Genomic DNA, 25,665 nt, shown 5'->3' on the forward strand with positions numbered 1-25,665 from the left:
GGACAAAAGCAGAGTAGAACAGAACAATGCAAGAGCAGAGCAGAACAGAACAAAACAGTACAGATTAGTGCAGGGCAGAACAAGACAAAGCAGAACAGGAAAAATAGAGCAGAGCAGGGCAAGGGTCAGGCTGTATAAGGCAGTGCATTTGATGGATGAATAGTAACGACCGATAGACAGATTGTAGATGAAGTTCTCCATGGTTGAGAGGGAGTGTTAAAATTGGCAACCAGGGCAAAACTTCATGTGGGTCATCTTATTCATGGCTGATAATATTTTTATTAGATTCCTCTCGTCGAGAGATGTAGGATTGATATAAAGATCATCCGATTCCGATAAGTATTCATGAAGATATGAATTTATTTTGATTATGGAATTATTATCAAGCCGACCTACAACTCATGTAGGCTCAGAAGCCCAACAGTCGCATCTATTCACCCACCAACGTTGTGTATAAATATAAGAGGAATTTTCCTCATTTGGACTCACTCATCTCATCACATCTCTCTCTTCTCTACTGCGCTGAAATGGGTCTCTCTCTCTCACACATGTGAAGCTGGAAGCTGTTGAATCTGAAGCTGCAACTGCAGAAGTAAAGATTGACTTGCGTGGCCTAGAAGATCTCCTCTTTGGAACTGCGCTGTAGGTTCATCTGAACCTCCTTTGAAAGCCGCAACTTTTGGTGGTGGAATGAAGTCAATCCGACGAATGGTTTGCAAGATATCGACAGCCCTAGTTTGAAGCCGGAAACTGCTGAAACTGAAACTGCAACTGCAGAAGTAAAGATTGACTTGCGTGGCCTAGAAGATCTCCTCATCTGAACTGCGTTGTAGGTTCATCTAAACCTCCTCTGGAAGCCGAAACTTTTGGTGGTGGAATGAAGTCAATCCGACTGTCGGTTTGTGAGATATGGTCTGCCCTAGTTTGATAATGAAGCCGCTAATGCTGATGCTACTGATCTAGGGTTTGCTACAGCTGATATGAATCAGATTTATTGTACTATTTCTCTCTGCTAAATTATTGAAGATAAAAGGAGATTTGATCAAAGGGTTTCCCCACACATTGTGGGGTTTGTCCCTGGCTAGCCGCCACATCTTGTGTCTCTTGTCTTGGCTTGTTTTCTGTCGATCGTTTAATGTTCTATCTGCACTTTACTTTATGTACATGCGATTGCTAATCAGTGGAATATAATAAGAAAAAGAAGTAAACTGTTATAAGCATAGAACATACCATAACTTAACATGTGGCCTAGAAGATCTCCTCATTTGAACTGCGTTGTAGGTTCATCTGAACCTCCTTTGGAAGCCGAAACTTTTGGTGGTGGAATGAAGTCAATCCGACGGTCGATTTGTGAGATATGGTTTGCCCTAGTTTGATAATCAAGCCGCTAATGCTGATGCTATTGATCTAGGGTTTGCTACTGCTGATATGAATCAGATTTATTGTACTATTTCTCTCTGCTGAATTATTGAAGATAAAAAAGGATTTGATCAAAGGGTTTCCCCACACATTGTGGGGTTTGTCCCTGGCTAGCCGCCACATCTTGTGTCTCTTGTCTTGGCTTGTTTTCTGTCGATCGTTTAATGTTCTATCTGCACTTTACTTTATGTACATGTGATTGCTAATCGGTGGAATATAATAAGAAAAAGAAGTAAACTGTTATAACCATAGAACATACCATAACTTAACAGTAACTAAGAAAACCTCACGAATTGGTGTGGGAAAGAGGATTTATTCCAAAAATAATATTTATTTAAATGAGGGTTAACCATATAAAGTATTTAGACTGAGAGTTGTGTACATGTCTCACATAAATTAATAAGTATAAAATAATAATCTAAATCATTTAATATATAAATTCAATCCAACATGTTTAATATGCCCAAGAAGTGACCATGGGTTCTACTAAATGCACTAGTGGTATGTATGAGGATGTAATATTCCATATAATATGTGAAAAGTTAAGAGGTTTTTTTGTTTTATTGAAAATACATATATACTAAAATCAAATGTACATTAATAAAGTCAAGTTGTTAAGTTATATGTCAAGATCAATATAATCGATAATAAAAGAACTACAAGTAACTTCTATGCAAATAAAAGGGTTTACTATGTTTCTGCAATAGATTTTAGGGTGGGCAGTAATACGTCTCTTGAGCGACCTTGGGGTTTGGAACAAACGTTAGAGACCTAGGATTTGACTGGTTTAAAAGAAGGTAATTTTTTTTTGAAAATATGGAAAGAACGGTGGGCCACCTTTCAGTCTTCACAATTAAAATACGGAAATATATCTATTATGGAAGTAGTCGATTGTATGATTCACTCTCGAAACATGAAGCTTCATACATATATATATTTTTGGGGAATTAAATAGCGATATGTGCTTTCTTTATATACATATAAATATATATATGTGGTTTGGGCATGGTAAATTGATATTTTTTTTGAGCACTTACTAAATTAAAGTGCTTCTAGAATTTGTTATGGCTCTATACTATAGCAACTTGCAAGCAAAAGAAAAACATACATAATATGCAAGCAAGAGACAAGATAGACACATATTTGGCAGATATTCCATAGAGATAAGTTGAGGGTATTCTTACATGTTAATTTTATTATAATGTTTTTTGCTAACAAATTTTTTTATTTTATACATACTTTACATGGGCATTACATAAAACTCAACGTGTCAATGCAAAAGGTTAAAACTTGGAATCACTGTTTCGATAAAAGGTAAGAAAAAAATTATAATGGAAAGATGTCGTAATCAAAGACCATGTAATCAAAGGAGAAACACAACGACCTTGGTATTGTATTCATTCTCACTTAACAAAGTGGAAATAGATTGTTATATGCAACTGTGCACCGAGAATTGTTTATGAATAAACATTCTAAGCCTATCGCACATAATGAAGTGCATGAAAATACTTTCGTAATTCGCTCGGTCATTATGAATATTGAATCCATAACGAAGGTTTGGAAGCTCTCTTAACATATTTATATATAAGGTGAAACCAATGTCAATATACATCCATCAGATTAGCTTGGAACCTTACCCTCAATGGCCTGGCGAATCTTGAGACCAAGAAGAAAAATACCAAGAGCTAATGCCAATCCCAGTCGAAGGGTCAAGCCCTTGACGATATGGGGAAAGAATTAAATGGCAAAACTCGACAAAAAGTGGTTCAGCAGTTACAACATGTAAATATCACATTGAGACGTGCCCATATTTCATCGACAAAGAGAGAGCTTGGTCAAGTAAATCCAAGTCAGAAACATAATCTCTTACGCAACAACAACAAAAGAAAAAATAAAAAAATCAAACAATAGGGCTTATCAGCGCACCAACTATCGCTTAGAAGATTGAATAGTAAGTCTACTCCTTATCTAAGTGTGTATAGGAGTTGAGCGTAGAATAAAGTAATTTCATTATGTGGTACAAGTGACTTCGGAGGCGACCACAAAATGTACAACAACTATCACCGCTACCACACCAATACTATAAGAGCCTAGATTACAATTAAGAACAAGTTGAGGGAAATATTATTTTCGAAAGGTGTCCATCCAAAGTTGTCATCCAATACTTCGGCTTATATTTCCCTGTGTGCTTTTGTGCTAGGGTTTGCACAGTAACAAAACATTGTGAGCCCTAAACTTAGTATGTGTACCGACGAAAAGTGTAAGACAAAATCAAATTTGTGAACACTGTCTGAGTCGGGTTACATATATATTATACATATTTCTTGGTGAGAAGACGACCTGGAAGAATGTAAATCTGTCCGGTTTCTAGATAATAGTCTTGGGGTAGGGCACATAGAAAACACAAAAAAAACAGAGTAAATGATTGTAGTACAAAGTATGAAAATAAAAAAATATAATACGCATTTATGGGTGATTATGAGTATTTATACATCTGATTCTGATTATGGGGCACTAGACTGCACAACTTGTAAGGTCTAGCAGAGTTTGAAAGTAGCTCTGATACCATTGTGTGAAGCCCAAATTTCAGAAAATTAATGAATTTTAACAAAATTGATGCTTAGAGTCTAGACATTTAATTTTTTAAAGCATAATTTATCAATTTAATAACACGGATACATACCTGGCTTCCGCGTTTGAAGTCGATCCCGAGTTGTTGTAGCTCCAAATTTACTCCTGTTACCAAAATGACCAAAACCTCCCTGCCAAATTGGGCACAATCTCGGTACCCAGCTCCAAATACTTCAAAATTGAAGCACTCTGGCCCCTGTGCCCAAAAGCTTCAAGAACAATTAATCAAATCTCCAATTTTGATTGAATATTGCTCTGAACTGCACTTCATCCCTATAACAGACCCATTCCCCCCTCCCCTCATGCTCCATTCTGCCTCTCTATATTTACTCTTGTGGTGGTCACCACTCCTTTACCAATTGAACTACAACTACCTTATATGGTGACACTTAAATCTTTTTTTTTTTAACATGTGATGACACCTTTTAAGGTATTGGTAGGATGAATGTGAGATTTTTCCTTTTCACCTTGGAAAAAATCGTAATTTTATTCATAAGACAAAATTACATGTTGTAGATGCTAAAAAGCAAATGCATATGGGCTGTCCCTATTTTCACAGAAAACATAAAAAGAAAAAATACAAAAAATAAAAATCTATTCTTTTCTCCCTTTCTTTTTTTCCACCTTTCGCCATCCTCTAGTGTTGGGAGTGGCGGATACAATGGATAGCTGATTTTCATTTGTATTTATGGGAGAGTCCTTGTCAGAGTCAAATGAACGTGAGATTTTATTTTGACTTAGTATTTATTTAGATATAAACTTACTATGTATTATCTCAATCTATTTAATTTATACTTTAGCTAAATTACTTATTTATAGGTTCTATAAATCACTTTATTTATAAATTAAATGAAGTACCTTATTTTTATATTAATAAACTACTTTATTTATTTTATTTAAATTAAATTATAAAATAAATTTAATTTATAATTCATTGTATTTATTTTTATTATATATTATCATGGTGGTATACATAGTAAGTAATCCACCTTAATATGTTCATTATATTCTAGCGTTTTTTGGTATTTACTAAATATTTCAGTAATTAACTCATTACCCTATACTTGGACTTTTCATAGCTGATTAGTGCATATAGTAGTGCAGTGCATGTGATACATGCATATGTAGCTATCATATGCATGTCTCGCATGCATGCTAATATTTCTATGTTCCATATAACTCGAGGTGGGTCATTACAATTTCCCTGTACTTTTCCTTTCCTGCATCATTTGTAGGTTTGTTAGCTTTTCCTTGAGCAAAATCTAAAATTTTATGCTTAACAAGAATAAGATCCATTGTCTTCTTCCATGCCTTGTAGTTGGAGGCTCCTTCTAGCTTATTTTCTGTCTTCATTGAAGTTGCCATAGACTTTATAATATCTCCTTCACTTGATATAGATAGTAGACTTTTCTTCTTATATGATCCTTTCCTTAATGATCTTTTTTTGTTCCTTCCTTCTTAACCCTTCTTTCAATAGACCTTCAAGCTGCCTTTTTCTTTCCTCCTTCACCTTAGCTTTGATACCATGTTAGAAAACTAGAAAGGCAGAAAGATTCTCTTATGTTGATAATTACTTGTGATATTCTTGTAGTCTTATTAATTCTCTTTATGTTCTTTTATCTTCTTTTCATCAAGCAATCATCAAATCAAAACATGAAGATCAATGACACCAGATATAGGCACTTAGCCAGGGCTAAAACCCCTCTATAGGGGAAAACCCAGTCAAACTCTTCCACTAGTAAATCAAATTGAGATAGACCAAGACCTTAGACCAAAAGACTTCTCTCACTCCACCAAGTCAACCCTCACATTGTCCTTCCAAACTTCAAAGATCAATTGCAACTGCTTCAGTATTTCGGCCCCTACTACAGCCCTCCTGCAACTCTAGAATTTCACACATGTTAATCACAAGAGAGAGAAAAAGGTTTCCAAACTTCTTCACTAGGGTTTTTCTCCTTCTTCCTCGAATTTTGCATTCTCTTTCTTTCTCCAGTAACTACAAATCGAACTTGTTGTGAATGTTCTCCAAATGAGGTCGACTTGCTGCCTTCATATAGTGGATTTTGTCTCGTAATGACGTCGACTTGTCTAGGTTGAGGCTAACTTGGTGTAGGAGGCCTAAAAAAACCTAATTTACATCAAAATCAATTTCTTTCTTGATAAATAAAGCCCACGAAGGGTCTTTTACATGATGACAAGGGCAAGGACTTTTGACATAAACCCTAAAAGCCTACAATGGAAGTTTTGACCTAAAAATCATTGACCCAAGCATGAAACCCATGCTTTAATAAGTCAATTTCTTTTATAATTTATTTTCTTTTCTTTGACAAATACATTACATCATGACTCAAATACAATTATGAAGACCGACACGAGTTACATTTTTAAACACTGGCCTCAAGAAATTTAGCCATGCCAAATTGGTCTCTCCCACTATTTAACCTCCTTCTCGCTTTAGCAATTCAGCCCTACAATCTCCAACAATTTTGCCTCCTGCAAATGCTCCTGAATCAAACTACAATCTTCCTCTTTCTTCTTAGTCTTAATGAACCTCTCACTCTGGAAAAATTACTCTTCCTATTTTGAGAAAATCGTGTTGATTTTGGGTAGCATCATATGTGCTCTACGCCTCAAATTTTGCAGGGAGGCTTGGACACATGTATTCCAAACAACCCAGAATGTTTTTTGGGAAATTCCACAAAAACAATTTTACTAAAATAATTAATATTTTTCAATGGGTCCCTAAGTCTAAACTTAGAAAATTAAAAATATTAATGGGTATTAATCTAATTGTGGGTGGCCCACGGGGCTTTGGATTGACGGTGAATGGGTGCGCTGTTAAGGCACTCCTTGCGATAGGTCACTGGTTCAATTCCCCGTGGGTACTTAGTTTAGTCTTAACCTAGAAAAAAAAAATCTAATTGTGGGTGTAACTTCTAGAACAAAACAAGGATCAAGCTAAAATGATCTTAGCCATTGATTAGCTTTTAATCTGCGCCGTTGAATGTCAACGAGAAGATTATTTAAGGAAGCTTGAGGGTCATTTGGAAGACACACCGAGAGATCAAGAGATCGAATTTCTGAAATGAGAAGTTCTCAAGAGGAAATTCTGATCAAGTAGATTTCTTGTAGTTGAGGGGTAGAGATAGCATCCGCAGAGAGAGAGAGAGATTTTCTCAGCCAGAGAATCATCAATAGAGAGAGGCAGAGAGTGATCCAACAACTCTCATGTAGACACTGATGCAGGGCCACGCAAAGGTAGTGCAGAGGGTAAGAGAGTCTGAAATTTTGCAGCAATGTCAGTTTCGGACACTGGGAGCTGGGGTGTGAGACCGGGAGGCAAAAGCAGTGACTCCAGGAAGCAAATCGATTCGTTGGCTGGGTAACGCAGTGCCTAGAGGAGTTGACACAAGGACTACGTGACGACTGTGCAAGGCCTGCTAGAGGCACCTCATCCAATTACCATATCAACCGAGATTTTTCTTAGTGATTGTGTTAGGTAATATCACAAATATTTATGCCAGTATTTCTCTCTCTGTAACTGAATAACCCTTGAGGTATTCAGAGATGTATTCAGAATTTGCTACTGCTTAATAATAATAAACCCTCAAATCTATTGCATCGGTTTTCCCGCATTGGGTTTTTCCAGGGATATTTGTCCAAAAATAATGGTCTTATTGTGTTTTATCTTCTTTCTTGCTCAGTCTCTAGTTTCCGCATATAAATTAATTAAGTGAAGGTTGCAGTGTATGTATTTCAATATTTGTCGTAGGGAACTGCAAATAACTTGTTCATGTAAATCTAACAAGTAGGACAGGACAAATATCATCAGTTGCTGCAGTAAGAATTCCGGTTTAGGAATTTTCACAAATCACTTTCCCAAAATTGTAGCAATTGCCTCTTATTGTTGTGTCTTCACCTCTCCCTTAGGCTTTCATTTATAATCTTCATCAAGCCCAAATTCTTGACTCTAATCTCCCTTCTAGAAGATCTAAGAGATCAAGCGTTGAAATCATTTCAAAGTCAAATAATTTTATTATATATCCTTAGAATTGACTTAATAGTCCATAATAATAAACTGACTTTAATTATTGTACTTTTCCTAAGTTAGACTTAGAAAAGAAGACATAAATCACTTACTCCACCAAGCAAGGACCTAAAGAGGCAATAAATCATCTCCTACATGCTTAGACACCAAGTCTATGCAAAAGGCCTTTCGTAGCTACCACAAGTTTCAACACTCCCTCCTAGCAAGGAAGGGATTCTCCACTATCCCCAGCTTGTCTCTATACTTCACAAACTTCCTTTTCACTAGAGGCTTAGTGAGAATATTTGCCACCTGCTCCTCTATGGAAATGTATTGAAATCTCACAACACCTCTCTAGACTTTATCTCTAATGAAGTGGAATATGATCTTGATATGCTTGGATCAATAATGAAACACATGATTCTCAGAGAGCTTAATGCAACTCTAATTGTCAAAGTGAATCACTGTTGGCCCTATCTCCAGACCAAATAATCTTGCAAGAATCTTGTGAATCCATACTCCGCTGCAACTTACCATACCCACTGCCATGTACCCTACCTCTGTTGAACTAAGTGCCATTAGCCGCTACTTCTTGTTGTACTATGAGATCATGGTTGTTCCCAAACTAAAAAAACATCCAGACGTGGATTATTTGTCCACAACACTCCCAACCCAAATATAATCTATGTACCCTTGCAACTCCAACATATCTGAGCCCAAATGTAGAAATTTCTGTTTTCCCACCCCGGTTTTCAGTTTCTCCTTATTTCTCCCATATAGTTAAATGCCCTTTCCCATAACCATACATTTAACAAGCTGAAAAAATAAATTTGCTGAAAACACAAATTCTGGAAATTTTACAGAATGCTGGAAATTGCAGAAATAAAAAATCAGCAGTAATAAACAGCCATTAAAACACATTTAAACACTGAGATTTTTGGTCAATGTGACCCTGCAAAAACCCCCTACAACTCTTGGGGAAAACCAGTTTGAGAGCTCTTCTTTATTTCTGAAAATGCCTTTTTACAGTAGGAGAAATGTTCAGCAAAAAAAAAAAAATCAGCAAACAGACTTTTACAACTTATCTCAGCCTTGCTGAAACTCAGCCTTGCTGATACACCACTGCTGATACTCCGCAGCTGTTGCTGTTACACCGCGGCTGTTGCAGTTACACCGCTGTTGTTGCTGTTACACCACGGCTGTTGCTGTTACACCGCTGCTGTTGGTGTTACACCGCTGTCAGCTGCTGAAACTCCGCTCTCAGCTGCTGAAACTCCGCTTTCAGCTGCTGAAACTCCGCTTTGCTGAAACTCCGCTTTCAGCTGCTCAGAAATCTCCCTTGCTCTCTTGCTCTCCTTCTCTCAATTTGTTCATAAAAGAATTAATGATCTTTTTCCTCCTTTTCCTCCCTTAACCCAACCCTAAGTGACTTTTGGGTGATCCCTAAATCCAATGGCTGAAATAGATTTAGATCAATGGCTGAGATTAAATGCTCATTTAAATCTCACTTTCTATTTTTTAATTCACCCCACTTTAATAAAGACCCACTTAGTCATTTATTTCCAAAGTCACTTTTCCTTTCTAATTTTTCATTGACTTTATAAAAGTCACTTTAAAATTAGACTTAGTAACTTTATCACTTAAAGTCACTTTTAAATTAGATTTAACTTTATAAAAAATTATAAAGTTACTTTAAGAGAAAAATTAAATTCTTAAATTATAAAGTTACTTTAGGAGAAAAATTAAATTCTTAAATTATAAAGTTACTTTAGGAGAAAAATTAAATTACTTTGTCCACAACACTCCCAACCCAAATATAATCTATGTACCCTTGCAACTCCAACATATCTGAGCCCAAATTCCACTATACCTCAATAAATGCTCTGTTGCCACCCAATGACCCTATCTCGGACCCTCGGATCCACCATGAACTGGTTGAGTGTGTTCACAAAAAAACATATATCTGGCCTAGTGTTGACTAGATACATCAAGGAACCTATTAGTTGTCTATATAGTGTGGGATCTACCAACTCACCCTCAAAAGCACTCAACTTCTTTAAGTTGGTGATCATTGGTGTAGACATAGGTTTGCAATCTTCCATCTTGAACCTCCTCAAGATCTCAATTGCATACTTTCCCTACCCTAGGAAAATCTCTCCTAGCTACTGCCACACCTCCAATCCCAAAATGTAATGCCTTAAGCCAATTTCCTTCAAGCTTGCAATCTTCCATCTTGAACCTCCTCAAGATCTCAATTGCATACTTACCTTACCCTAGGAAAATCTCTCCTAGCTACTGCCACACCTCCAATCCCAAAATATAATGCCTTAAGCCAATGTCCTTCGGTTCGAACTCCGAAGCAAGATCCTCCTTGCACATCCCTACGAGCTTCTTTGATCCTGTCAAGAAAATATCACAAAAGTAAAGTAACAAGATGAACGACTCACCCTCAACAAGTACATATTACAAGTTAAGGTCTATTTCACTCTTGGTGAAGCCAAAACCAAGATGATATCCGTCAATCCTGGTGTACCATGTGCATGGAGCCTACTTCAACCCATAAAGGGCCTTCTTCAATCTGCACACATGAGATTCTCTCCCATGCACCTCAAAGCCCTAAGGTTGCTCAATATACACCTCTTCCTCAATCACCCCATTGAGGAAAGAAATCTTCACATCCATCTAATGTATCCTCCACCCCATCTCTAAAGCAATGGACATGACTACTCTAATGGATGCATATTTGGCAACAAGTGCAAATGTCTCCTCATAGTCCACTCCCTCCTGCTGGGAGAACCCTCTCACCATAAACCTCGCTTTGTACTTCTTGACTCTGCCATTAACTGCATGTTTGATCTTGTAAATCCATCAAGAACTGACCAATGACTTTTCCTCCAGCCTCGAGACCATGTCCCACACATCATTCCTCATGATGGAGCTATACTCCACCATGGAATCCCTCCAAACCTGCTCATTTGCAACCTCTGCAAAAGAAAAAGGTTTGAAATCACTAATGTTGCTCATTAAGGCCATGTAACTAGAAAATCTCACTGGTCGTCTACTTTAACTAAAAGTGTTGCTAGGTGCCTCCACATGCTCCTCAATATCTCTCAAGGTTTGTTCGACCCATCTTGGCCTCCTAATAGACCTCGAAAGAACATCTTGCTCCTCCTCTAGATCTACAAGTTGGGTCCCTACTGTTAGTGTTGTTGGTCCATGCTCAATCTTAGAAGCCTCTCACTCTTGATCCTCTACCCCTACTAGCTTTGTATCATGAGACCTCCTAAAGTTCTTATATCATGAGACTTGGGTCTTGTGGAAGGTCTTGGTCTTGGATTTTGAGTCTTGGATTTATCACCTTCATTTGATTCTATAAGAAGAGAAGAGTTAATTGGGTTTTCCCCATTGAGGGGTTTTGCCCTGGCTTGGAGCTTATATTTTGTGTTCATTGTCTTTTGGTTATTGTTTCATGAAAAGAATATAATAAAAATAATAAGAAGCTAACATATATTCACAAGCAATTATCAAGAAAGAGAAATCAACCCTAATTGACTTCCCTAGTGATTTCTCAACATGGTATCAAAGCTAAGGTGAGGAGAAGGCAGCTTGAAGATCACTCTTGTTGGCATAAGTGGAAGACATTCATCTGAGCTACTTTGGAGGAAACCATTTGCAAGGAGCACAAGGAAGAAGATTCAAAGACTATCATTCATCGTGAAGGAAGACCACTACATCAGCTATTTATCTCTATCTATGATTGAAGGCTATTGGTTACTCATCATTATTTTTGAAGAAGATCAGCATCTTACCAATCTCTCTATCTTGGAAGCTCTTTGATCATCACTCATATTAGAATATCTCTCTATAAAAGACATCTCTAAAGATCTTTGAAGCATCAAGATTCTTGGAAACATCGTCTACATTCTTGGAATCATCATTCATCATTGGAGCCATTTGAAGTTACTATTGCACCAACCATCCTAAAAGTCATCACTCTAGGGCATCTTTGAAGATTGTTGGAAATTTTGGGAGCATCAAGATATTGAAGACATCATCGTCAAGCAGGATACTCTTTTGACGAGCAAGTACTATATTACTCTCTATGTCTCAACCTACAAACCAAATGACTTCATTTTGTAAGGAAGGCAACAAATTTGATGGGTCATCTATCTTTCACGCCTGGAAGAAGAGAATTGATTTGGTACTCATAGAAAATGAAGTCATGGATCACGTTCTAGGCGAAGTTATAGAACCAAAGAAGGACAAGACTCAAGAATTGGCCAAGCACAATAAAGGAGAAGTTAAGGCTCAAAGGATTCTCATTGAGTCCATAAAACACCATCTTATCCCCTTTGTTGCAGATTTGGGCACATCTAAAGCAATCTATGACAAGTTGGTAAACTATATGTAGTTAGTACCATAGGTCAAAAAATATCTTTGAGGAATCGAATTTACAAAACAAGGTTGTCAAAAGATGAAGACTTGGCCTCATATCTTATAAAGATCTCACAATTGAAGGATCAACTACAAGGGCTTGGAGAAGTTATTTTTTATTATGAATTAACTACTTGTGTACTCAATCTGTTACCTTCAGAAAGGAGTGGTTTTGTGACAAGCATCTATTCAAGAAAGGACAATCCAAACTTTGATGAGCTGTGGGCTTTGTGCATTCTAGAAGAAACAAGATTGAATACCAAGGATGACAACGAACCCAACAACAAAAAGTCTCAAGCTTTTGTTTCTAGATCAAAGAAGAAGAATGGAAAGTTTGGAAGATTTGAACCTGAAAGTACAACAATAACAACAACAAATGGCAACGTGGAAGACAAGATATATCCAAGTTCAATGCTTTGGGTGCAATGAATATGGACACTTTAGAAGGGATTGTCCCAAGGATCCTCAAAATAGGAAGAACAATAAGAGGAAGGAAAGAAGTGGAGCTCACATTATTGAAGAAAATGAAGAACCTAAAAAGAAGCCGAAGAATGAAGATCATAAGGATATCTATTATTGAAGAACTCCACCACTACCAAGTCTACTAGCAGTTTGTTTTCTCTTTTATTAGAAGATGGCAGTTAGAGTAGCATATGCAGTTAAATTTGTAGAAGAGTCTTGGATTTTGCAAATTATGGCATCATGGAAAGAAGCATATAACATTGGAAGAATTAGAGTCTACATAGTCAGTTGCATTTTATTGGAAGCAGTCATCTAGCAAGGCAAGGATAGAAGGATTTGGACCATCAAAGCACTCCACAATTCATGCAGCTACTACTTGGCATCATGTTGTTATAGAAGCAAACATTTAGCTAGAAAGGATCACAAGGATCCTCGACAATAACAAAACCATCGTTAAAGAAGTTTCTTCAATGTATGGAAGAATCATAGTGACATGGAAAGAGTATATTCCACTAGAATTTTATGGAAGCAAAAGCAGTCTAGAAGTTTGAAAGTATGAAGATAGTCGAGAAGCAACTTGAAGACATAATTGGAGCATTTCTCATGGAGAAGGACTATCATCTTGGGCATCATCTTCAAAGAAAGAAGTAATTTGTTCAAAAAGAAGTTAACTAGATGGCAATATGAAAGGAAGAGATATGAATATCTTTAGAAAAGAGCTCTTCATTAGAAAGTAGATTCATGTCTTTAGAAAATATTGTAGGAAGAGTTGGATGCAAAAATATACTTGAAAGCATGAGCATGGTATGTCTTGGTTAAGATTGGAAAAGTTAGGACTCTTCCATATGGTTATTCGATATATAGAAGCATGATAGATGAGCAAAACACATGGTGATATTGATCAACATCCAATATGGTCTCTTGAAGAATGTAAGAAAGATAGTAATGACAACTTCAGAGGGAGCTATAAAGACCCTGATGGATATGATATTGAAGCTTGTTGATTGGTTCAAGAACACATTGATTGATGATTGAAAGTTGAAGAGCATGAAGAACTCTAGTGCAATATGAAGATAAACCATGCAAAGGGATGTTGACCTCAGAGGGAGCAAGTAGCAGAATTTGACACCTTGACTAGAGGCTATTATGATTTGGCAACTCTGATATTGAGAAAAGATGTTTGGATATGGTATGACTTCTTGAAAGAATATATGGCAGAAATGTGTACACCATAAAAGCAGGAAAGACAACAATTTGATATAGGAAGTCATGAGATAGTTTGTTGATCACTTGATGGCATGATGGATACGATGTTGTTCTAAAAAGTAGTTCACTTTCCCAGATGGACAAAGGGAGCTATAATTAGATCTACATTGATTGGTTTGAAAGATACTTTTGATGACAAAGATACTACAAATGATAGTTGATGGAAAGTGATATTAAAGGTTGATTGCAAGAACCTTGTCACAAAGATAGATTATGAAAGAGTTTGGCTCCATGACACCTAGGAAGGTCGAAGCTCAAGTATGATATGATGATGTGAGATAGGAGCCCTTGCAATGAATACTAAGATCTCCACAGAAGAATAGATAGTTGATGATTGAGACAAGTTAACGATTGTGATGATGTCTCCTTGGTTGAGAGGGAGTAAAGGATCTCCTACCTATTTGAAAGGGAGTAAAGGACTACCTGGTTGCGAGGGAGTGATGATGGACACTATATTATCCATGTGTCATGCACCAGGCCAGGACTAATAGTCGTAAGTCTAGTGAAGGCACTGATAGGGAGAATGGAGGAATGGATAAGCATTTGGGACCAGTACTCCTTGAGGATTTGAAATCCAAGATAGGTAGTAGTCCCGTGGACAGATACTCTTTGAGGATAAGAAAGGGTATCCAAGATAAGAGTAGTTGAAGAGGACCGATATTCCTTGAGGATTAGGAATCCAAGATACAAATAGTCCTATAAGGACATACCTGATGAACATCTAGATTAGGTATGTGCCTTGAGAGGCAGTTGTGGTGGTGTCCAAATGTATGCCTCCTAGCATTGTACCCTAATATAGTGGAGAGTTGGAGCTTGTGAGTAAAGGCCTTGCTATATTGAAATTTGACAATGTTGGTTATGATGTTGATATTTTATGATGGCTTATCAATCTGACTCTTCTTATGAGAATATTTCAATTTGAGAGTACCCCTGTATCCAGTTGTGTAATTATGAATACCTCCCTAGTTAAGAGGGGGTGTTGAAAAATGTAACTAGGTTCGATCTTCATAATTATCATTGTACTTGTCTCATTATGTAAAAGCAAAAAGAAGAAAAAGAATTTATTAGTATTATTATTTCACTAGTCAAGCATGTTCTTAATGCTTCTAGGGTCTATTGAGTCAAAAGAATATTTGTTATGAGTCAATTCATTGTACCAAAGTCAAGTCCCATTTGGATTTCTGAAAGAAAGTGGAAAAAGAATTTTATTTGAGCCAAAATAGTCAATTTTGTCTCCATGAGACCAAGTCAACCTTTCCTAGACAAGTCGGCCCTGGAAGGAACCTATTCGACCTCCTGGATGTGTATATATATAGTGCAATTCGACCTCAATGGAAGACAAGCAAGCAAATTTGATCTCTGTGCCAAGAAGAGAGAAAACCAATGAAGAACTCAAGGAAGAAAAGCTAAATGAGAGAGAGAGTGAGTGAAAGTCAAGGAGGAAGAAGAATCTGCCACACGTTCGAAATTTCAAAGAGTTGCAAGGGATAAAAGTCTATTGCAAGGGCTGAAAATCATAATTTGTCTAAGATTCGAAGAGGTTTGACTATCTTGACTTGATTGGATTTGACTTGTTTGATGAAGGTTTGAAGAAGGGAAAACTTGGGTCTTGTGGAAGGTCTTGGTCTTGGATTTCTCACTTTGATCTAATTCTATAAGAAGAAAAGAGTTGACTGGGTTTTCCCCCTTGTGGGGTTCGGTTTTGACTATATCTTGTGTTCATTATCTTCTTGTGATCTTCATGTTTATGTTTTGGTAATTGTTTGATGAAAAGAACATAATAAAAATAATAAGAAGCTAACAGATATTCACAAGAAATTATCAAGAAAGAGAAACAACCCTAATTGGTTGCCCTAGTGATTTCTCAACATCCCCAAGGCGAAATGACATTTCCTGAATCCACACTTCAATCAATAGGTGTTATGTGAACAATAATGGAAACAGAGGGTAGAAGACATCATGGTCAAGTGCCATGGTCAAAGGGACCAACATTATGGGGATCCACATCCTAAGTGTATAGATGTGACGAGGGAGCAATCGTGGATGCATGAGTTACTAGCCTGACCATTGTTTTTCCACCCCTCTTGTGTCTCTTCTACTTTTTCTTGATTTTTTTCCTTGTATTATTGCTCGTAGCTCAAAGGGTTAGAGCTTGTTTTGTCTGATGTATGGTAATTGTATTACCCCTCAATTATGAGGCAATAGGTTCAGACATGCAAGGGTTCCTTTCATGATATAACAAGAAATATGGTGCTCAGGAACCGGGTGATGGCCATAAAGGGTGAGGAAGAGCTCATGTTAAGCTTTTCCCCACGTGCTAATGTGTATGTCTTGACCATCTTTTGCATTTTAATACTCTTCCTTTATTTTTCTTGTGGAAAATATATGCTTTTTCTTTTTCTTTTAGTTGCATCAACCTCCCAGGGCCAAGTTTCGTGCCCAACCCAAGTATGAGGACGTATGGGTGCCAAATCCCAGAGAACCAATGGACAATTGAACCCAAAGAATGGAAGTGGAGTATAGGTCATGTAATATAAGATGGAATGTGGTACAGAATTGGGGTAAATGGAACACACTATCTCAATCAGGGCATCCCATGTAGTGCCCCTTTTATACCCATTGGGCGGGCCATTATGGGAGGTCACACTGAACTAGGGTCAAAGTTTAACCCCCCATTTAAGGTGAGGGAACAAGATCATGGTCAAAATCCCTCCTCCCTCCAAGTCACCCCATCATCCATGTCAAATTCCCAAATACAAACAAAGCATAAGCACTCGATTGCAAAATGAATAAAGCACCTTCTGATCAGAAGCCCACCTTTGCTCATGTGCTCCTAGGAGAGAGGTGAGAAGACATTCTTGAGAAATAAATAGGGCAGCAAATTAGGTTTGGTTTCTCTAACTTCAAAATTGCTTGTGAATATATGTTGTCTTCTTGTTACTTTTATTATGTTCTCTTCATCAAACAATTACCAAAACATAAACATGAAGATCACAAAAGACAATGAACACAAGATATAGGCTCCAAGTCAGGGAAAAACCACACAAGGGGGAAAACCCAACCAACTTCTCTTCTTATAGAATTAGATCAAAGTGAGAAATCTAAGACCCAAAAACCAAGACCAAGACCTTCCACAAGACCCAAGTCAGCCCTCCTTCAAGCCTTCCTCAACCAAGTCAAGTCCAATCAAGTCAACAAAGGTCAAAGCTCTTCAGATCAGAATTTCGAACCTGCAACTTCACAGAGTTTCCCCAACACCTTTGCAGAGTTGCCCCAACATCTTCACCAAAATAGAATTTCAACCCCGTCATTCACAGAGTTTCCCCATTACTTTGCACATTTGAACAAAGATAGACAAAAGTTAGATTTTTTTTCCTTGTAGACTGTCATTTTCTCTCCATTGATTCTTGCTCTTTCTTCTTTGATTTTCGCTTGTCTTCTTGCTCTTGCTTGCACATAAACTGAAGTTGCCAATGTGTGTCGAAATGAGGTCAAACTGCTCTATATATACACATCCAAGAGGTCGAATTCCCCCTTCCAGGGCCAACTTGGTCTTGTGGGTGACAAAATGAATGTTTTGACTCAAACAAAATTCCTTTTCTTCTTTCTTCCAAAAGTCCAAATGAGACTTCACTCAAGTACAATAGGTTGACTTATGACAAATATTCTTTTGACTCAATATTCCCTAGAAGCATGAATAACATGCTTGACTAATGAAATAATAATAATAATAATAATAATAATCTCTCTTTCATCTTTTGTTTTTACATGAAATATACAATGACACAAGTACAATGATAATTATGAAGACTGAACCTAGTTACATTTTCCAACAGACATATGACTGATGTAGGTGGCAGAGATATGAATTGCACATCGTCTTCGGCTAGTGGCAGCTACAGACGCTACTAGTTGGCCGGCTGGAAGAGATGACGGGAGAAAAATTCTCTTTGATAGGGTTACCTATTTTTGGTGGGTAACAAGAACCATTCTGGATACATCTACAACCGATATCCAAGCTTATAAACCCATCCTCAAAAAATTAATATAAAGCATTAATTAAATAAAAATTCATCGAAATATGAAAATTCAATAACTAGAATATTGAATATGTCATTAGAATTGATCTATGCCATACAACCACTTATCAAGTAGAGCTCCCTTGTGCAATATTTTTATACAATGAATATCAATTTGAAGTCACATGTTTGAAGAAATATATTGAACTACTTATGGCTTTTGCTTCCTAGAAAGATTTTGATATGGCAATACTAGTCCTAGTCAAGATCTATTGTCTATATATTTGACCTTTGTTTGAACCAATCATGTTACAACTTTTCAAATAATAATATTAAAACCAGATAGAACCACATCAAGGCCCATGCATAAAAGTCCATTTTTGGAAGTTATTTTTTTATATCTAAGTTTAAGGTCATGACCTAGCCAGACACCAAACTGATGTATTGGGTGTCTTCTTTGTGGGACAAGGGACCCCTTCCATGTAGTAATATGACTACTTAATCTACAGAGGTGTACATATCTGACCCTTTTCCGATTTTGAACCTATGACTTCCAAGAAGGAAATAGGTATTCTTAACCCTGCTTCTCTATGGAATTTAATTTTGTATCATATCTAAAAAAAATTATGTTACATATATATACATAAATATCTATATGTTATACTACTTTCACCTTATGTTGTTTCTGAACATATCAGATACAAAATTTTCCAAAAAAGCTAGCATTTTTGTAACCGTCTCCAAATTTGAAACAATTTCTGTATCCCAGTAACTTTGTTTGTTCCTTGCCTTGGAACATTTAAAGGGTCATACTGCGTAGACAACTAGAAGAGTGAACTAAATGTGAGATTCCACTTGTGACTAGGAAATTGAAATCAATGCTTCAATTATTTGACCAAAAAATATCTGAATGCAATAAGCAAGGAAAGATATAATACTGTGACAATATAGTTGAGAATCGCCTCCTCTCCGCAATTGTAAATCCCGGTTGCCCACAGTCCTAAGTAAAAGGCATTGAAAGACACAAGTAAAAAAAAAAGTTCAAATAGGATATATTGTTTAGCATGTCCCTAAAATGAAATCAACATAAAACTAAATAAATCATACAAAACCCCAATTCCGACTAAACAGCTTAATGAAACTCCAAGATATACAAATTCCAAAGTTACGCGGACAATTTAAAAGGAAAATAAAGACTCGCTAATATATGTCAAACAAATACCTTATTCTGCATCATGAAGCAATAAACTAAGCAACAACAAAATTATATTATACGTATTGCAACATATATGCTATATAGTTTGCATATATTCCATAACAAATATTGGTATAGTAAAATAGCACAAAAAAAATGAGTTAATAGGCGATCATCCCACAGATTGTATCGCTTTTCTTTTCAACAATCAAAGATAGCTTGCAAGATCATAACGTTCTGAGTCATCTATAACAGGCCTACTCAACTTGTATGTAATTGTTGGCAACAAAGGCATTCTGCTTGTCATGTGAAGAACGGAATTGTAGTTCTGCGGTTGTTTTAGTAATTTGCAAAATAATCATCAAATGTAGAATATACAAAATGAAAAAAAAAAAAAAAATATATATATATATATATACACACATGCACACACACAATAAAACCTGTAAAATTACTATGGCTAAATTCGTCAATGCTTTGTAAGAAGAGAGCTAAGAATCAATATGTTACAATCTACAGCCAAAGTAACCAAAAACAATCATGTTTCCTTCCATTTCTGTTAAAAGAAAATATTTCTTAAACAACAAAACGGAAACAGTTTAAAAACACCTAGGAAAAGTTTCCATGGGCATTCCTTTTTAATTTTTTTTCCAGAAATCATTATCTTGAGAAAAGGGAAAATTAAAATGGAAGGATCAATGACAAGTCACATCTCTTCATTTTTGCCACTTCAAACACACTGAAATCAGTTATTGAGAATAAACCAAAATTATGTGAACCATCCCAAAAATAAGCATACAGAAGTTTTTGCACAGTGATAATATTTGTCCAATACTGCGTACAAGTCCATACATATATGTTAAATGTAGAACACTAATGTATATTTGTAATAAATGCTGATTGGGGGTAGCATCGGATGTGCTCTAGGCCTCAAATTTTGCAGGGAGGCTTAGGCACATGTATTCCAAAGAACGCAGAAAGTGTTTTGGGAAATTCCACCTAAAGACAATTTTATTAAAATAGTTAATAGTTTTTAATGGGACCCTAAGTCTAAACTTAGGAAATTCAAAATATTAATGGGTATTAATCTAATTGTGGGTGTAACTTCTAGAAGAAGACGAGGATCAAGCTAAAATGATCTTAGCCATTGATTAGCTTTTAATCTTGGTCGTTGAATGTCAACGAGAAGATTATTTAAGGGAGCTTGAGGGTCATTTGGAAAAACACAGCGAGAGATCAAGAGATCAAATTTCTGAAGTGTTTAGTTTTCAGAAGGAAATTCTGATCGAGGAGATTTCTTGCAGTTGATGGGCAGGGATAGCATCTGGAGAGAGAGAGAGATCTTCTCAGCTGGAGAATCATCAATAGGGAGAGGCAGAGAGTGATCCAGCAGCTTTTACGCAGAGGTTGATGCAGGGCCATGAAGGGCCACGCAGAGGCAGCGCAGAGGGTGAGAGAAAGTCTGAAATTTTGCTGGGCAGAGTCAGTTCTAGAAGCTGAGAGTCGGGGTGTGAGACCGGGGGCTGAGAGTAATGAATCCGGGCAGCAAATCTATCAGTTGACTAGGTGATGCAGTCCCTAGAGGGGTTGACGAAGGAACTGCATGAAGACTACGCTGAGGCAGCGTAGGGCCTACCAGAAGCACCTCAACCAGTGTCCAGATCAACTGAGATTTTTCTCAGTGATCGTGTGAGGTAATCTCACAAATCTTTCTGCCAGTATTTCTCTCTCTATAACTGAATAACCCTTCAGGTATTGAGAGATGTATTCAGAATTTGCTACTACTTAATAATAATAAACCCTCAGAGATGTTGCACCGTTTTCTCGCATTGGGTATTTCCGAGGACATTTGTCCAAAAATAATGGTGTCAATTGTGTTGTATTTTCTTTCTTACTCAGTCTCTTGTTTCTGCATATAACTTAATTAAGTGAAGGTTGCAGTGTATGTATTACGATATTTTCCATAGGAAACTGCAAGTAATTTGTTTAAAGGAATTTAACAAATAGGAGTAATATCATCAGTTGCTATAGGAGGGATTCCGGTTGAGGAATTTTCACATGGTATCAGAGCTGCAGGTGGAACAAGAAGAACAATGCCAAAGTACCCAACGCTGAGCAGAAGAGGGAAATCGAAAAGCTGCAGGAGGCAACAATTCGAAACCCTAGAGGGTTTGCATAGTTTTTAGCCGAAGGGCTGAAATTTCTAGGTAGTCTCTCTCTGAGAGAGTCGACGGAGAGAAAGGCTTCCAGATTGAATTGTTTTGTCGGGGCAGAGGGAGCAGCGTTGAAGCCTCAACGTAAGGAGAGCTAGTGGGGCGCGGATTTTTTTGCAAGCAGTTTCCAAGGCAGAAAATCGTTAGAAGAAAGAGGAGAAGCACGACTAAGGGAATTTCTTCCTCAGATAATTCCTAGCCAAGGAATTCAAATTCTCTAGAGCTGAGCAGCAGCAAGGGGCAACAGTTTTACTAGCTCCAACAGGGAGTGCATAGGCTAGCCCAGCAGTAGCACAGAGGAGAGAGGAGGTCATTCGACTTTCTATTTGTGGCAGGAAATGGCAACCAAGGGCTTGAGGGATCAGGATAGGTTGGATGGGGCATCCAACTATGTCATCTGGAAGGAAAGAATCGCATTCCTTCTAGGTGAGCATGTCCTCAAGACATATGTCGACAGCATGGTGGTTGTGCCTGCAAATCGAGATTCGCTGAAGAAGTACAAATCAGAAATGGCGAAGGCCAAGAGGATGATCCTTGATGGAGTAAAGGATCACGTGGTGTGTCATGTCGCTAGTAGAGGGACTGCTAAGGAGATGTGGGATGCTTTGGCTACGTTATATCAAGGATCTTCCGAGCAACGTAAGATGTACTTGGAGCAGAAGCTGAGATCTGCTCAGATCTAGAAGCGGCGTGTGTGGATCCATTCCTCATAAAGCTGAACGAAACTCGTGATGAGTTCTCTGCTGCGGAGTATACACCTCAAGATTCAAAGTTGGTTAGACTGGACCTCAATTCTGTCTCAGATCAGTGGCAAGTCTTTGTACAGAGTATCATGGGCAGAGCAGCCTTGCCGAATTGGGATGAGATGTGGGCAACTCTATAACAAAAGGAGCTGAGGAGAGACTTCGTCAAGGTTAAACTTGAGGGAAGCAGCAGCAGTGGGTCGAAGCCCTAGGAGGAGGAGGATAATGCAGCCCTTGCATCGAAGGGACAGCAAGAGCAGCGGAGATGTAAGAAGGACGTCTCGAAGATCAAGTGTTTCAGGTGTGGTGAGATGGGTCACTCCGCTATTTAGTGTCCTCTCAAGAAGAAGGACAAGGATGAGAAGCACAATCTGAAGGCTACACTTGCAAAGATTGAAGAGGAGTTTGCCATGACAGTCGAGATACCTCAAGGAGAGAGGTGGGCTGATTTGGAATTGTAGTTTGAAACAGCTACAGATGGGCAGGATCCTTGAGGAATCCAACTCTTGGATCAATAACTTGTTATGAAAGCCTAGTTTTGCTGTCGCAGGATGGACTAGTGTCGGATGGTGCCGAGGAGTTTCGGGGAGACAATTGTAGTGGCTAGGAGCACTAGAGACTGAACAACGCGGAGCAAAGTTGGCAGCAATGCAGATGGCACAGAGCAAAGGTCAGCAGCAGCACAATATATTTAGAGGGTCAGTGTAGAGACTAGCAAAAGTCAGGCTTCACCATTCACATGGTATCATATTGAACACAGTTAGTACAATAATTTTGGATGTTTTTTCCATTGTTGATGGAGTAGCAGCAACAGTTTGCAGTGCAGTAGTAGTTGGCAGTGGCAGTGCTAGCAGCAGCACAGATGCAACACCTGAGAGGGAGTTGTAGTACGGATGCAGTGTTGACAGTGGCAGTTTCAACAGTAGTACAGTCACAACAACAACATAGTAGTTGGTGGACAACATGTCAGACATCAACAGCACAGAGGACAATGCTTCAGAGTCAGAGCAGTATGCAGCAACGTATATTGCTAGAGCATATTCCTCGCTAAGAGGGAGTGTTGATTTGGGGTAGCATCGGATGTGCTCTAGGCCTCAAATTTTGCAGGGAGGCTTAGGCACATGTATTCCAAAGAACCTAGAACGTGTTTTGGGAAATTCCACCTAGAGACAATTTTATTAAAATAATTGATATTTTTTAATGGGACCCTAAGTCTAAACTAAGGAAATTAAAAATATTAATGGGTATTAATCTAATTGTGGGTGTAACTTCTAGAAGAAGACGAGGATCAAGCTAAAACGATCTTAGCCATTGATTAGCTTTTAATCTGGGCCGTTGAATGTCAACGAGAAGATTATTTAAGGGAGCATTAGGGTCATTTGTGTGAAAATTCCTATATTCGAGGAACCCCTACTGCAGCAAAACTGAATTTACTTCTCCTACTTCATTTTAATATACATTATCAAGTTACTTTCTGAAAAATACTGAAGTAAATTACTTCTGCAACCTACAACAATTTAATTTGATTACATGAAACAAGAAATTAAGCAAAGAACAAGATACATAGGACACCGTTATTTTTGGACAAAATAGTCCCCGAAAAAAACCAATGCGGGAAAATTAGTGCAACAACTCTGAGGGTTTTATATTATTAAGCAGTAGCTCTAAATACAATGCTAGATGCCCTCTCGACAATCCAATTACAGAGAAAAAGATAAAGGCAGAAAACTGAGTGAGATTACTTCACTTCACCCGCCAATTTCCGGTTGATCTGGCAACAGAATTGGCAAACCCCCAACTATCTCTACGCTGGCCCTGCGTCAGCCTTGCACTATCTCTTCTACCTCTTGGAGCTTCTGCATCAACCTCTCTCATTTGTTTGGGAAGCACCCCAACAGTTCCGGATTTCTACATGAAGGCAGCTTTCCTTCTGGCTCTACGTCAAGCCTGCAGGGGCCCAGACTGGCCCAGCGTTAGTCCCTCTAGGTGTTGGGCTGCCTCCACTAGTGGCTCTCTGCCTCTCTGCCGAGCATTCCCAAATTATCCCTACCCCTCTGCTACAGAATGATCACTTAGTTCGTATTTATCAGCTTCCAAGCCCCAAAAATTTCGAACTCTAGATCAATTCGTTCTCTCGGTGTGTTCCTGAATGAACCATAAGCCTCCTTATTATAATTTTCTTGTTGAGAGTTCAACGGCCGAGATTAAGTCTCTAATCAAGGCCTAAGATTAAAAACTTGACTTGATCTGCTTTCTAGAACATTCTCACCCATATTTTGATTAATACCCATTAATACTTTAATTTTCCTAAGTTTAGACTTAGGAACCCCATTAAAAATAATAATTATTTTAATAAAATACAATCCGAGTGGAATTTCACCAAACAGTTTTTGGGTTCTTTAGAACTCATGTGCCTTAGCCTCTCCACCAATTTTCATGGCTAGAGCACATCCGATGCTACCAAAAACTAACACTCCCTCTTAGCGAGGAATGTGCTCTAGCAATAATGTCCAACTGCATGTTGCTCTGTCTCTGAAGCATCTCCTTTCCGAATTGTTGTTGCCATCAACACTATGCTACAACTTCTATTGTACTACTGCCCATGACACTGCCACTGCCACTGTTGCATCTGTACTACAACTCCCTCTCAAATGCTGCATCTGTTATGCTACTACCACTAGCACTGCTAACACTGCATTCATACTGCAACTCAGTTGCTAAGAGAAGCAACTGGAAAACACTCAAAATTACTGAACTAACTGTGTTCAACATAATACCATGTGAATGTTGGAATCTGACTGCTACTAGTCTTTGACCCTATGAATCTTTTGCATTGTTGTTGTCTTTTGCACTGCTGCCAACCTTGCTCTGCATTGATCAGTCTCAGGTCTTAGGCTACTGCATCTGTCTCTCTAACCAACCCATTGCATCATCTGAGACTAAGTCCATCTCACTACTGCTAAATCTTGGGCTCCCGTAACAAGGAATTGATCTAAGAGGTGGGTTCCTCAAGGATCCTGCCCACATGTAGTCCTCCTGACTACAGTTCTATATCGCCCCATTTCCCTCTTGGAGATGCGTGGGAACTCATGGAAAACTCATCTTCATCAATTTTTGTTGGAGCAGCCTTAGGATCATGTTTCTCATCCTTATGCTTTTGCTTCAAAGGACACTGGGATGCAAAGTGGCCCATCTCGCCACATCTGAAACATTTCACCTTCGAAATGTCCTTCTTCCGCTTCTGCTTTTGTTGTCC

At 38.0% G+C, this 25,665-nt stretch overlaps 1 protein-coding gene across 2 annotated transcripts in view; it reads right to left on the reverse strand.

Annotated features, from left to right (window-relative positions):
• The window catches only part of LOC149205638 (DNA-(apurinic or apyrimidinic site) endonuclease-like), a 447,710-nt gene that overhangs the window by 66,932 nt on the left and 355,113 nt on the right, over window positions 1-25,665 (reverse strand). For both annotated transcript variants that reach the window (XM_089395132.1, XM_089395131.1), the window contains exon 6: window positions 19,197-19,258. In XM_089395132.1, coding sequence (XP_089251258.1) covers window positions 19,197-19,258 — 62 coding nt within the window. The remainder of the gene's footprint in view (window positions 1-19,196; window positions 19,259-25,665) is intronic.

This window comes from Pinus tabuliformis, chromosome 1_2, assembly GCF_031772625.1.
Source record: "Pinus tabuliformis cultivar Carrire ecotype Pingquan chromosome 1_2, CPIR1, whole genome shotgun sequence".
Taxonomy (NCBI): domain Eukaryota; kingdom Viridiplantae; phylum Streptophyta; class Pinopsida; order Pinales; family Pinaceae; genus Pinus; species Pinus tabuliformis.